The 14,041-nt window shown below is 37.0% G+C and overlaps 1 protein-coding gene across 2 annotated transcripts in view; it reads left to right on the top strand.

Moving 5' to 3' along the window:
• Positions 1 to 6,589, top strand: part of LOC139453075 (uncharacterized) — a 38,933-nt gene extending 32,344 nt beyond the window's left edge. Inside the window, exons 2-12 of one of the 2 annotated variants that reach the window (XM_071234699.1) lie at positions 2,091 to 2,141; positions 2,467 to 2,505; positions 3,027 to 3,059; positions 3,315 to 3,356; positions 3,603 to 3,656; positions 4,034 to 4,063; positions 4,175 to 4,213; positions 5,366 to 5,468; positions 5,752 to 5,836; positions 6,323 to 6,392; positions 6,549 to 6,589. In XM_071234699.1, the coding sequence (XP_071090800.1) occupies positions 2,091 to 2,141; positions 2,467 to 2,505; positions 3,027 to 3,059; positions 3,315 to 3,356; positions 3,603 to 3,656; positions 4,034 to 4,063; positions 4,175 to 4,213; positions 5,366 to 5,371 (294 nt within the window). In that variant the 3' untranslated portion in view covers positions 5,372 to 5,468; positions 5,752 to 5,836; positions 6,323 to 6,392; positions 6,549 to 6,589. Of the gene's footprint in view, positions 1 to 2,048; positions 2,142 to 2,466; positions 2,506 to 3,026; positions 3,060 to 3,314; positions 3,357 to 3,602; positions 3,657 to 4,033; positions 4,064 to 4,174; positions 4,214 to 5,365; positions 5,469 to 5,751; positions 5,837 to 6,322; positions 6,393 to 6,548 lie in introns of those variants that run through there. The other variant, XM_071234698.1, reaches the window with a different exon arrangement.
• The last annotated feature ends 7,452 nt before the right edge of the window (positions 6,590 to 14,041 follow it).

Below are 14,041 nucleotides of genomic sequence, written 5' to 3'. Positions count from 1 at the left end.
AGAATAAAATGCTTCTTACCCATGATAACGTTGTTGAAGCAGAGCTGGTGAACCCTGCATGCTTAGGCATCCAGAGCTTCTCACTGCGACCAGAACTTGGGTTTTCGATGTGATTTACCTACTTGTTGAATAGTTATCGTTTGACCGCCTGACTGAACGTTCTCGAAGATTTAACGATACATAATTAGGGTTAAATCTTCATACACCATTTTTATGGTCGGGCGTCCACAGCTGATTGGTTTTGCAAATCAAACACAAGGGTGTATATCAAATTGATGTGGCTCTCGCGGCAATGGTTATGGTTGCGTGATTGTATAATGTGGCTCTCGCGGCTATGCTGTCAAAACATGCTTTGTGATTCTAGCAGGTTACCGTATATAACAAAACAAGTCTTGTTTTCTCATTTTTTATTCAACAAGGATAACATATTCATCAAAACTTTACTTTGATGAATTTGAATAGCATATGAATATCATAATGGATTTAATGTCCTTACTGCAGAAGGCCCCTCCTTGAACCCAACTGGTTCTCACGTAGTCCATGAAGGCAGTCACTTTAGGGCCAGCAGGAGAGTCAGCAATGGCATCAAGCCACACATCATCCACCTTGTCACGAGGTACTATAGGGAGGGCAGCAGCTCTTCTCACCAGCTTCTTCTCTTCCTCATCTTCCTTATGGTCCATCACCAGACCTTCTGTCTGCACCCTCCTCCAGATACATTGGGTGAAGTGAAAGAAACACCCTCTAACTAATGTCCCAGGAAATACTTCAGTCACGGCATTGTGAGCTGCACGTTCAAAGTCCAACTGAATTGTAAGCGGGGCAAACTCTAGACCTCCTCTACTAGCACGCTTAGTAATTTAAATGTGGGACACTCATATAAAGGTATCGGTAATCGAAGAGAGAGAGAGAGAGGAGGGAAGAGAGACAATTTGGAATACCCTAGCGATGCATATTGTACGTGCTGTGCCGCCAGACTTCCTGCCAACAAGGTAATTAAATTTTCTCGGGTATTGTCACTTCATACGGTGATACATTGTCTCGCGCGCTTGGTAGAAGGGTATTGTTTATCAGCGCCACCTTTATCATGCAATGTGATCGTTTTGTTAATTACACTGTATGTTACGGTTTCGCCGATCTTCAACTTTCAAAGCCTCCAATAAAATTTATGTGATCATTATCTTATCCTTATTCCGACTGAATCCACCTTATATTATTTCAGAAATGCGGCACCCCCCCAAAAGCAAGTTCACTGAGGCTTGACCACTACCAATTAACAGTTGTCAGTTAAACAGTCCGCATCTAGTGTGTTATTGTATATATTGAAAACCATGAGCGTGCTAGTATGGGGAGGGGGGAGGGTTTAGGGAGTATGTTGGTTCTTCACCTGGTCACTCATCAATCAGACTGTATACGCGGTATACTTCAATAATGATAAAATATCATTAGTCCATGGGGTGCCCCAGTACCCCAACTGGATATGTCGAGCGAATTATTTTTCTTTTCGTCTGTCGATTCATATTTTGGAAAATCTAAGGGGAACCACTCCAGCTTATGCAGCACACACATTTGGGAAGGTGGCTTCAATCATTAATAATAATATTTCTTATCATGGCTTCACACTCGTTCCGAACTTTTTAAAGATCGGACACCAGGTTATGCTATGTCGGAAATTCAAGACATTTCTTTATTATCTTGAGTAGAGACAGGCCTATCGGAAATTCGAACTTGAACAGCAACGCCAAATATACATTCCGGCGCAGTGATCAGTGTCAGTGGTGAGTACCAGGCTGGCCGCATGGCGCTCTGGGTGGTTTGTGCATTATGTATATCATGACAAGTTCAGTCCCTCGTGTTATTTAATGCCACACTTGGCAATATTTAAGCCATTTGAAGACAGCCTGGTCCGGTGATAGTTGTTATGAGCAACAATCCATGCCACCATGCCATGACACTGTCAACATTGGTTGCTGTGGACCAATTCTAACCTGAAATTCCCCAGTTCAGTAGCATAAGAGCCCTATCTTCTCCTACAAAATAAGAGAAATATGATAAGGACCTCTGTATTGGTTGCATTGTCTTGTTTACAGGTTTATGCATTCCATGATGATGACCAGGACCTACAAGTGACCCTAGTTCAGGTGAGTTACAACAATTCATACTCAATGAAAATGAACCATGTCACCTAATATGAGCTAATACTTTTACTTTATGTTTAGGGCTTATCAGGGACAATTATTTTATTATTTAATCTTGGTCATGAGGCCATTAGCGGTGACATGATGACAACAACAACTTACATGACATGTACAGGCTCCTAATATTGGATGAGCAATGAAGCCCAGTTGCTGATTCTTTGAGTGGATAGTCTGAACTAGGCATTTCATTTATCCTCAGAAAAAATGTCATTTATATATAATGTCCATTTTTCAACTGAATTAGTTTGACGTTGACATTATGTTGCAGGGGTTACTCCATGAGGAATCAGCACAGGAACGTCATGAGGTTAGTAAAGCAGAAACAGAAACCCAGATAGCCCACCTGTACCTGTAAAGTTTGCATACTATTGTTACCGAAGACACATGTGGCCTATTCATCTATGGCGCCGCACACCAGAAACCTATGATTGTGGGTTCGACTCCTGGTTTGCCCCAGTTCTAGGTTTGTCAGCACCATACCAGTGCTCGTGGGTTTCACCGAAGTGGTAAACGTCTGAGACCTGCATCACTTCGGGGTTTCCTCCCACATTAAACTGACACGCCGCGATATACATGTAACTGTAATACTGTTAAAAACGGTGTTAAACTCACTAACTTCTTTATGACCGTATACTTAATCTTGCCATAGACTTAAAATGCCAGAAGTTTATAAAGCTATTTTGACCCAATATTCAGCAGTTTTCTTTTTGCATGTATCTGCATATACTTAATGTGAAGTGAAGTGTGTTAATTGTTTGAGAAGTTCAACTGACTAGTGAGTAACATATTATGGAACCATACACCCATATGATATGTTTCTTTTATTAGAATCTACCCGTCATGGAATGCCAGGATCTTCCAGTAAGTACTTTGTCAGATTTGATACTACTTTAACCTCATTTTACAGTGCATATTAAACATTGTGTGTACACATGGTTTGTTATTCTTAATTATACTAAAATATTACTACATGTATGTAACTGAAAGTTATTATGATCCACATGATCAAATAAGCTATTGATATAAATATTTGTATAAATATGATAAGAGAAGTATGCAATTTATGTAACTTTATGTACCTACTAGGGTATTTCTTCGAAAAACTACTATTTTCAGGTGATTCATTACAAAGGAAGAGCACCACAAAAGAGTAGAAAGGTAATTAAACTTTAATCATTTCATGAACAACATACCGGTACATTAAATGAATTACTATATTAGCTTGAAAAGTAATGTTATTGCTGTGATGGTAAGGCTCAGTGACTGCATGTCTTGAATATGTCTTGCAGACTTGAATATGAATACAATGTTGTTTTTGGTAATAGTTAATTTTTTGTAAGAGTGGTGTTTAAGTAACAATGATATCATTCATATGCATAAGGTATTTAATACTTTCTTTATCAGATTCCACATTCAAGTTCAAGGTTTAGAAGCATGAGGAAAACAGGATCTGAAAGGGTAAGTTAGGAAAGCTTTCCAAATATGGATTGGATATATATGGACGGCTGAGTTTTGAATTAATGCTGTTTTCAAACATTCCTTTAACACTTAACCATTTGAATAAATGGTTTCACACAAATAAATGCTCTCACTGCAATGTTCCTCAATCCATCTGTCTGTTATAAAACTTCCGTTTGTCATCTTCTCTGAACTAAGTGCCAGGTCATAGAAAAGGAATATCAATGTCAAATACATGTCAGGCAGACTGATCAAGCACCTGATTGTTTCTTTTGGTGTGGACTACATTTAAGTACCAAAATTCTATAAAAAGGACCCATTTTAGGATCTTTTTATGACCTTTTATTCTTCTAATTAATCTGACCTATTATTTTCAGGAATCTAAGATTGTGCAAACTGAGAAAATGGTAAGTTAATATATATGTAACTGAATTATAGTTAATTGACTAAACCCTAATATTTTAAAAATGGTAGATAGTTCCTGATATATGTAAACCAATAGTTTGATTCTCTTTCAGGTTGAGACATACTTGCGAAGAAGGCGGCACAATAAAAAGGTGAGCAGATTGTAGAAATAATGGGCAGTAACTGACACGTTCATATGCTAGTGTATACATGTATGTGGATTTTCATGGGCCATGGACACTGTTGCTGTGCATGCCTATAACTGAAATTGATGACTCACCCTGATTATGATCCTTGGCAACATTACTATCCACATGGGTTTCATTCAGATGAGAGCTAATGATTCACTGTCTTATTAATATGATAATCACCACATTTCCTATAGCATTGAGGAGGATGGCTTTTGGTATGTAATTACTGTTTGCATTGTTGAAGGAAATTTCATATATTGAATTGTTTTCATCACGTTTCACACAAGTATTTTTTTATGATTATGTTCAGATTGCAACGATTTGCTGAGATACTGATGGATCATGATCTCCCTTATGTATCAATATTTATTATTTCATATCAATTAATTGTTTTAACTCTCCTGACTGAAAATCAATTGTCTGTCCCCCTTTTTCATACTAGGCATTTCATCTGAACTTTAAAGCTCTTTGGAACAGAAACTTTGCTTGAAGGATCACACTTTTTGTGACTCTTGAAATTGCTCACATAAATGCATTGCGGCAGTAGTGAAAATGACATTTGTGTTCATTACGGAACCATTTCTGCAGTTTATGCTGAATAACATAATGTCCTTTCTGTTGTCTGATCATTCCCATCTGTTACCCAGCTACAACCTATGCCAAGTAACTCCAGTTTTCATCTCTTTTGAAACCTCTGGGTTTTAAGCTGACATTTTATGTGATGACATGCAGATTAACACATGTTAGTAGCATCTGAGTAGTATGATTCTTATAATTTGATGTTCTTTTTGAAGTCCAGTTCATGGTTACAGTTACTGACAAGAACTTGTTATTGTATTATCAAAATTAGGGAGACATGTGATAGAAGTTAAATGTTTTCTGACAGGAAGTGCATAGTGGTTTGAGTTGGTTGGTTTGACTTATTGTTTTTAAAAGAACTTCCATACACTTTGTATTCCAGTAGTGTTGTGTTTTCCATCTGCTAATAATAGATTCTGGGAAAATGTCAATGGGGCAAAAGTTATTTACAGAACAGTGAAAATGGAAATTCATGTTATCCTTCATTTTCTGCCTCAATCATGATTTATTTTTATCTTTATAAAACAAATACAGGTATAAAGCCAAAATATTATCGGTCCAAAAGGAGAACGTGAACCTACATTGGACTGGCAACAACTTAGACGAGTGGCTAATAACAAACAAGATTAGGTTAGAGGTAAGCAGAATACAAAGATAGAGCATAAACATAATCAGTTATAAAAGTTTTCACACAGATTACAACATGATTAATGATTTTCTTACCATCAATAATTTCTCATAGCTTTTTATCTGAATTTTTACATTTATCTTTGGAGCTCATCACTATTTACATATTTGTATTGTCTAAAACTTTTCAAAACTTTTTACTGTGACTTTAAGCCTTCAAGAATTGGTAAACATGTAACAAGAATTAATGAACAGGTTACAAGAATTAATATATAATTATATATCTGATTTAGTTAAAGAAAGGTGACGAAGTAGAGGCCCCATGGCTGGTGCACAGAGCAGATAGGTACCCTGGTCATGTGGAGCGCATTGATGGAGGTAACTCTAAGAATATTTAAATAGTTTATACCCCTTCAATTGTACGTATGCTAAGTGACCTTGAACTTTAAATATGCTATGATTCAAATTTATTAAGTCTTGCATTGTCGATCCCTGGCCTCGTCATACCTAAAGACGTTAAAAGATGGTACTTGTTGTTACCCTGTCTCGCGTTCTGCATTAGGGAGCTAAAACAGGGACTGGTCAGCTTGGAGTCATGTACTGTGTACTGAGTAGGGTATTCATGTTAAACTGCGGAATGGTATCTTAGTGGGCTAGAATCAGTCCAGACTAGTAGAATAAGCCACACACACACACACACACACGCATGCACGTCGCTATATATGTGCAATAATCTTGGACGCCACGTTAAACCCAATTTCAACTCACCTCACCTCTCTTACATTGTTCATGTGGCTAAGGCATGTGGAATGTGTTTATTACTGAAATGAAAAGCATTTTAATGTTTTTTTCATATCTTTTCAGAATATGTGCACATAGGTTTCAATGACCAGACGAAAAAAAGAATTCATTTCAAGTATGTTGAGAAGAAAACGTAAGTAAAGCAGACTATTTACATTCATAATACATCTTATGCCTACATCGTAGGCTGTATTGTAAACTCTAAGCTGCATATAGGCTGCAATTTATCTGATGCTATATTAGACAATATGGATCCACTCATCTATACAGCTATTTTCTTCTGTGATAGGACCCATCGCTGGAAACATCGCCTCACCCATGAGACATAGTGAAAAGTCGCCCAAGGACATGTCTTGTAATATAGCATGTGAATAAATATTTTTTTGAAAGAATTCACGAAATTAGTTTTATTTTTTGTGCTTGTAATCATGTGAACTAAAAATGTTTGTTTTGGGGAAAAAGGTCATTTAAAGTAACTCCAGATTAAACTATCCAATGATTGAACCAATGATTGAACCTTATTTCTCCTGAATTTAAACAATCCTGCTAAATATTACTGCAGAAAAAAAATCTGCCAGAAATTTCTGTAGAAAAAAAAAAATTCTGCCAGAAATTTCTGTAGAAAAAAAAAATACTGCCAGAAATTTCTGCAGAAAAAAAAAATTCTGCCAGAAATTTCTGCAGTAATGCATTTTCTGAGCCAATTTTGAGCTTGTAAACATGTGTACACACCGGGACACACATTATTTGGATTCGTCTCCTCGAGATCTTTCCAATGATATAAAACATGCTTTTTTTTAGCTCGCTTCCTTCTGTGTGGTCAAGTTCGGACTCCTGGCCATTCCTAAGTTGTCCGGCCCTGCCTTATTGTCTTTCCAACAGTATCTTAAGTCACCAAATCCAAAAGATCTATGCACTGCCCAGCCATCGATAAAAGTGCTGGTATTATAAGTTTCCTACTTTTCCACATTAATCGTAATATGGAGGCACCCGAATATGGCAAGCAAAGTCAAGTAAGCGCCCTTGTTTGAAATCTAAATGACCAATAATTCATATCATTGGCAAGTATATGTCCTAACAGTGATAGACATATGATATTTATGTTGAAGTACACATTCACTAAGAATTTTCCGTGAGTTATATTTACCGATAAAAAATCCCGATGAAATTGTGCGTGTTTTTGACGTCAAAACAAAATTGACGGAAGTGGTTGTGATTTATTCATACGCAGACTGTTTCAGAGATTATGTCACAAAACGAATGACAGTTTGGAATGTATATCTTGAAGAAATCCTGGTTACGTCCATGTATGTTTCAATGGCCGTGCTCTTTTATTAGTGATAAAAACAATTTCGGCGGGGTAATTTACATCGTACATTTTCAAAGGACAAAATGTGAAAGATCGCTAAACAGCCCTAACAATACTCAAATTGACATCGCTCTATATCGGGCATCATTATTATTTCTTAATAATTAACAAGATTATACTAACGTAACACCACCCAAGAGTAAGTACATGTAGATTCAATCAAAATTGTTGAAACGTTTTCATGGGCAGCAAATATATTCAACAAACCTTTTTTCGATCACTCGCAACTCGGGCGCCATGTCATTGTTTCACCATGACCACCAGAAAAGATACGTCCTCGTATCAGCTCGTATTTCGCACTTGGCTGCCTAACTTTGACCTTTGCTCAAAATATACTTGTATGGCCAGTCCATGAAATACAACTTTTTCTTTCATTTATTCATTTGATTTATAAATACGACTTTAGAAGTGTATTTACACCTAGCTAGGTATGTACATGTACATTTAAGGACATACATGATAGTTTATTTCCACGAGTTTCCCATTCCACCCCATTCTACTAAAGGAAAGGTTTGAAATAGATAATGATCGAAGGTCAATGAAACTAATGGAATTATTTGTCATAAAAGGAAAAATATATTCTTGGTATTGAACTTCGAAAATTTAACTAGCAAAATCTTTAATAAAAATGGTTTATTATGTCTTTCCTTTTTTTCTTAATTTTGGCCTAGCTAAACTACAGCTTGGAGGGAAGATATACAAATTAAAATGGTGACAAAAAACCCACACGAATGCATTGACAAATTTACACAATTTTAAAAAAAAAATCTATTTCATACTTAGGATACAAAACAAAGTAGAATCTAATTACTACTATGTGTCACTGGTCGAAGTATTTGGTAATTTAGATAATGCAAAGTGACAAAAGACATAAATATAACTATATAAAACATCAAAACGAAATCACATTTACACTGAAAACTTTTTGTCTTTCAGAAATTGATTATCTATCTATTGTGGGTAGATCTAATTACTTTTACTGTTTATGTTATAAATTGAACCAGTCGAGATTCCAATGGATGAAGCTAAAATATTAAAAATCTAGGTTGTTTAATATTGGATCCATTTTGACAGCTTTCTCATTGTACTCAACTAAATGCACATTATATTTTTGGAATATCAAGCCTTCAAACAGATATGAAAAGACATGTCAACATACCAAAATTAGAAAACTGCGCCAAATATTCTAACACTGTTAGTCAAATGATAAGCGGTCTCACTCACTCGTCGGTCGCCGTAGATATTTTCCAATCGTGATGTACTAGATATGCTTTCTAGTTCAGTCAAAGAGAATATTGTTATTTGGAAAATGAAACCACGTGTATCCATTATACTACCACAACATTAGATCAGCTGTTTCATGTGACGTCATCCACGTCACAACACGCGAGGTCAGATCACGCGCACCTGTCCAGACGACAAATTCACAGCGGTGGGAAATCACCGACCGTCTATTAGCCTATTTGAATAAAATTGCAGATTGTAACGAAATAAAATTAATTTTACTCATTGCTGACATTTCAGATGACATATCAAATAAGAGTTGAAGACTTGCAATTGATTATCATACGTTAATCGAGAGTACAGTGTACATAAATAATTTGTAAATCTAATATTATTTTTTTATCTAATATCCATGGCAGAATGTTTGAAAACGAGCTATAATATATTCCATTTTCTGAAGAGATTAGTAATGTGTATTTGATGATATATATGCATACACAATTGGTTATCAATTATCTTCTACAATCACAGCATGTACCATGTACATTAGACTCATGGAAAATACTATTTCAGCAAACCAATCACAGCGCCATTATCACAGTTTCAATGAAAGGAAAAACAAATCCAAATCGAACTTAACAGCACAGCGTATCCATAAGCGGTTAATCCAAATACAAAAAGGTATTGATGTCATCATTGTAGAAGTTATGTTGATGTTTTCAGTAGTTGCATTATGTTTGTTTTGCGTGTACCATCGACAGAAACGGGGGCTGAGCTACCACATGTGGAACCGACCTTGACACAATTTGTTTACAATATGGCGTCGACTCATGTTAGATGTCGTGGCCACACTTTTGAAATCTCCAAAATGTGAAACAGTTAGGGCAAGTCACTCACACGGTCAGGTGGTTTGAGCAATCACACATGTCTCTTAGTCATTTCATATGAAAAAAGTAGCAGTTATTTGTCTGAACGGGTGAGTATGTCGGACAACCGGTAAACAAGAAATCGCGGCACAGATATGATGCGAACGTGCCCTGTCGATCACTTCGCGCTTGGCCATTCAATGTTTAGGTTTTGATCATGAACCTCCTGCCCATAAATATACACTATACCATCTTAATATTAACGATTATAGCTATCTTTCCATATCTTTGAATTGAATATTTTCTGTAAATCAGCATCATAAACAAAAAGACAATCTGCACTGTCGTTCTTTCTCTAGCGCCGTGCTAAATCGCCATGACACAGTCGATAAACAAATGCAATACTTGAATAAAAAACTTCCGTGGCCGCCTAATCGTTAACTAGTACTCTTACGCCAATAACTGTACAGTGGGGACTAGTAAATCCTTCTGACCAGTCCGATCAGATTTCTTTTTCAAATTGGCTGTCTGATATAATAATAGTTACGTGTATGTGACATGGGTGCATAATACAAAATTGCCTTCATTCGCATGAAGTTCAACATGGCAGAAAAAGATCGAGAAGAGCGGTAACCACATTACTAATCTCGCCATATTTCGCAATCCGTAGCACTGCATAAAATATGAGTTACACGATATTAACGTTGAGATGATTAGGGTGATGATGGTCATAATTTCATTCAATGAACTTCATAAATGTAATGGAAATATACACTGTCGTTTTCTCATGAGTACCGACCATTCCGCCATTACCGAAAGTCGATAAAAATATACAAAACGTGTAAATAAACTTGTTCATAAAGGAGTGAACAGAATTGTATTTACGTGAATAAGTATACAGTTGGGAAAAATATGTCTTTCTGACCACTCAGGTCATATTTTTTCGTATGAACAAGGATTTTGTCTGAAAATATTTACGTGTTTGTGACATGGGTGCATAATCAAAATTCGCCGTCATTCGCTTGGTGTTCAAACATGGCAGAAAAAGGCTGAGAAGAGCGGTAGCCACTTTACTAATCTCGCCATATTTCGCAATCCGTAGCATTGTACAAAGTATGAGTTACACGATGTTAAAGCTAAGATGATTGGGGTGATGGTGGTTATAGTTTTGACTTTGCGCACTCAATGTTAAATATAAAAAATCACAGTTTAAAAAGGGCATTTTCTCGGGACCATATATGGTCCCCTGGCACTATGCGGGTGTGAAAAGTGAGGGACCATATATGGTCCCGTGGCACCAAGAGGGTTAACTTATCCTAACGACAAAGTTCACAATCACGTCACAATACCCGATGACGTAAATTGTGGAATTTTGTTGCAAGATCCATCGGCGAAACAATGCCACGTGACGTCAGCCTAGCAACAAGGTTGCTGGGGTCATCGAGTGTGCATAAGCTCCTCTCAGTGCTCTGTCAACTCCATACGCAATGTAGTTGAATAAGCCAAGGGATGTTGAGAGCTTTCAATATTTGTTCGTGAAACGTGTTCCGAGAGTACATAAGCATGTTTTTGGTATTACACAATTGTAATACAGCTGTATGTTAATTAAACGGGTGCTCTCTTCACGGGCAAGAAATAAAACACCATTGTTGGTAATAAACTAGCACAGGAAGCTGATACAGACTTTATTTATGAAAAAGTAGAAGCGATTGCATATTTTGCGTCGTTTCGACTGAGGCGATAAAACCTATGGAGCTATATTGTTAATTATTCAAGTCATACTTATCTTTCTGCTATTTACCAGAGAGATTTACATATATTTATCGTTAATGTGAAGCCATTTTTTCTGGCTTGGCAATTGTGATTGTCTAACGAGCTGCGGCTCCATAAATTAATAGTCTGTATGCAGAGGCCGATGAGCCATAAAAAGACAACCCTGTCTTAAACTATCTATACAATGTCTGACCACTGAGGAGTACCGCCGTACTAATCCACCAGGGGCGTGTTGTACTAGAGGTTATACTCTATGACGCTTCCGCTATAAGAATAATCAAATCGATCGAATCCAGTAATTGACTGCGTATTTAATCCTCACTACGGGGGACCTTTACAAACGGAAATCATCACTTGTTCTGCCTGTATGAATAAGAACACTTTCCATCTATTTCTGAGGCAAAATAAATCTTGAAACTATAGCCCCAACCCAACTTTTGTCGTCTCCACCACGTCAGTTGGTGAAGCCAGAGGTGAACCTAACAGTAACTAAACATAAATCTCAAGCAAAGAACTAATTCATCAACAAGAATATATTCAGTTAAGAAGCACGTATGGCACCTCCAAATATTTACAGATGGATCCGAGGATAGTGATGCAGTTGTCATGGCTACTGCCATTGGATCCAGGATAATATCACGGAGACTTTCAGATAGTTGTTCCGTATTTAATGCAGAATCAAATGATATTTTAACAGCTCTAAAATATATTGGTAATGTAATCTAACAATCGTCCGCTTTTCCACCCAGGTACTTCTTCCCTAGCTGATACAAAAGATAACCTAAAGGGAAACCAGGAGCCTCGCTCTGATTTTGATCGCGTCTTGGTGGCCGGCTTGAGGTTGGTTAATGGAACAAAGAAACCATGCAGGAAGCGAACCACTACCTCTTCTGGGGTGGCCGAGCCTTCTGGTGCATCCACACAACAGGCGAACACACCCCACGCCAGGCAGGTTTCATCTACACGCCTGGTTCATGTACTAAGAGCCCAATGCAAGAAAGGCTATTCGGCACCAGCAGCTAAAGCTTTTCCTATGGGGCAAAGACCCTCGACTCGAGGCCTGTGCGATGATAAGTTGTTAACGTTTGAGACCTATTGTAAAGAAAAGGCTCAAGATCGCACATAAGTCTCACCTCACGTCCTGGCCGAGTATCTCCTACACATGCGTACCAAACCACACTTGAAGGTGGCACCATTACTACGTATTTGGTAACTTTAAATTCAGTTTTGGCTCTAACGGATGATTGTAAACTGACCAAGATTACGGAAATGCAAGCTTTATAACACTCATTTAGTCACCAGGAATACCATTTCCTTATGTTTGCGAGCTATGATCCTTTTAGGCTTACCAGACTGCTAATCTCGAGACACCGAGAGCTAATTAACCAGATGAGATTCGGGCGGGTTGCGATTTCGAGATCACAATTATGTTCATTTAGTTGCATGCACATTATGCAAACAAAAGTTGTACATGTACACAGTTATGTTTCCCTTACAAAATACAGATGAATTAGATATATGTCTTTATCTTAAGTCACATGTACGACTTTCGGGAGCGTTATGCCCCGTAACACCATTCCTTGGACAACAGAAATGAAATGCGTCGTAAATATGTTTTAAAAACAACTCGTTTCTTATCATGACTGTCGATCAAACTGTCTTCGGGAATAAATTTTAATGCTAAATTGCTTGTAAAATTTAATTTAACTTTCCCGTCAGGAGAGATTAGATATCCAATTATAGTATAGGCTCAGGCAGGAATATACATATCTATGTAGCAATTCTCTATCAATTTAAACTGTATGGTTAACAATTGTGCGTTCTGATGTGAGTTATGTAGTTATCTACTACCTTTTTACACAGACAATGAGTCGGACACACACATACACACACATACACACACATACACACACACACACACACACATAATTTTGACAAAACTATACTTAAGATATACATAACATATTATAATGATAGCTGATTAAATATATGTTATAGATAATCATAGTAATGCATTTCACGTCACTATGTGGCCACACTAATTATGTCTCTCCATATGTGTAGTTAACACAAGTACACATATCAACTGTGGTAACGCCACAGCGATGGAGGTAGTGGGGGTAGCCTAGTGGTTAAAGCGTTCGATCGTCAAGCCGAAGACCCAGTTCGATTCCCCACATGGGTACAATGTGTGAAGCCCATTTCTGGTGTTCCCCTTGATATTACTGGATTATTGTTAAAAGCGACGTGAAAATTACTATATGCAAGTACATATATTTGTAGATTTGCAACCTTATGACACACTGTAACATCATATACTACCGAAAACTAGTTATATAACATCCAAAATTATAAGAATGTATTTTTGCAAAACAATCAGCCATGACTAATTAACTATAGTCTTCTTAACTCATATATATATATATTTACATTTCTTTTCAGTCGTCCAGTTGTTCTAAATACAAGTACAAGATATATATATATTTAACTACCACTTATCACGATGGGAACCTATTATTGTAACAGTAACATAACAGTACTATCTAACAA

The sequence above is a fragment of the Haliotis cracherodii genome, unplaced genomic scaffold (genome assembly GCF_022045235.1).
Source record: "Haliotis cracherodii isolate W230 unplaced genomic scaffold, xgHalCrac1.p SCAF_9, whole genome shotgun sequence".
In the NCBI taxonomy this organism is placed as follows: Eukaryota; Metazoa; Mollusca; class Gastropoda; order Lepetellida; family Haliotidae; genus Haliotis; species Haliotis cracherodii.
Note: the sequence above shows the minus strand (reverse complement) of the source record. Positions and strands in the feature narration are given on the sequence as shown.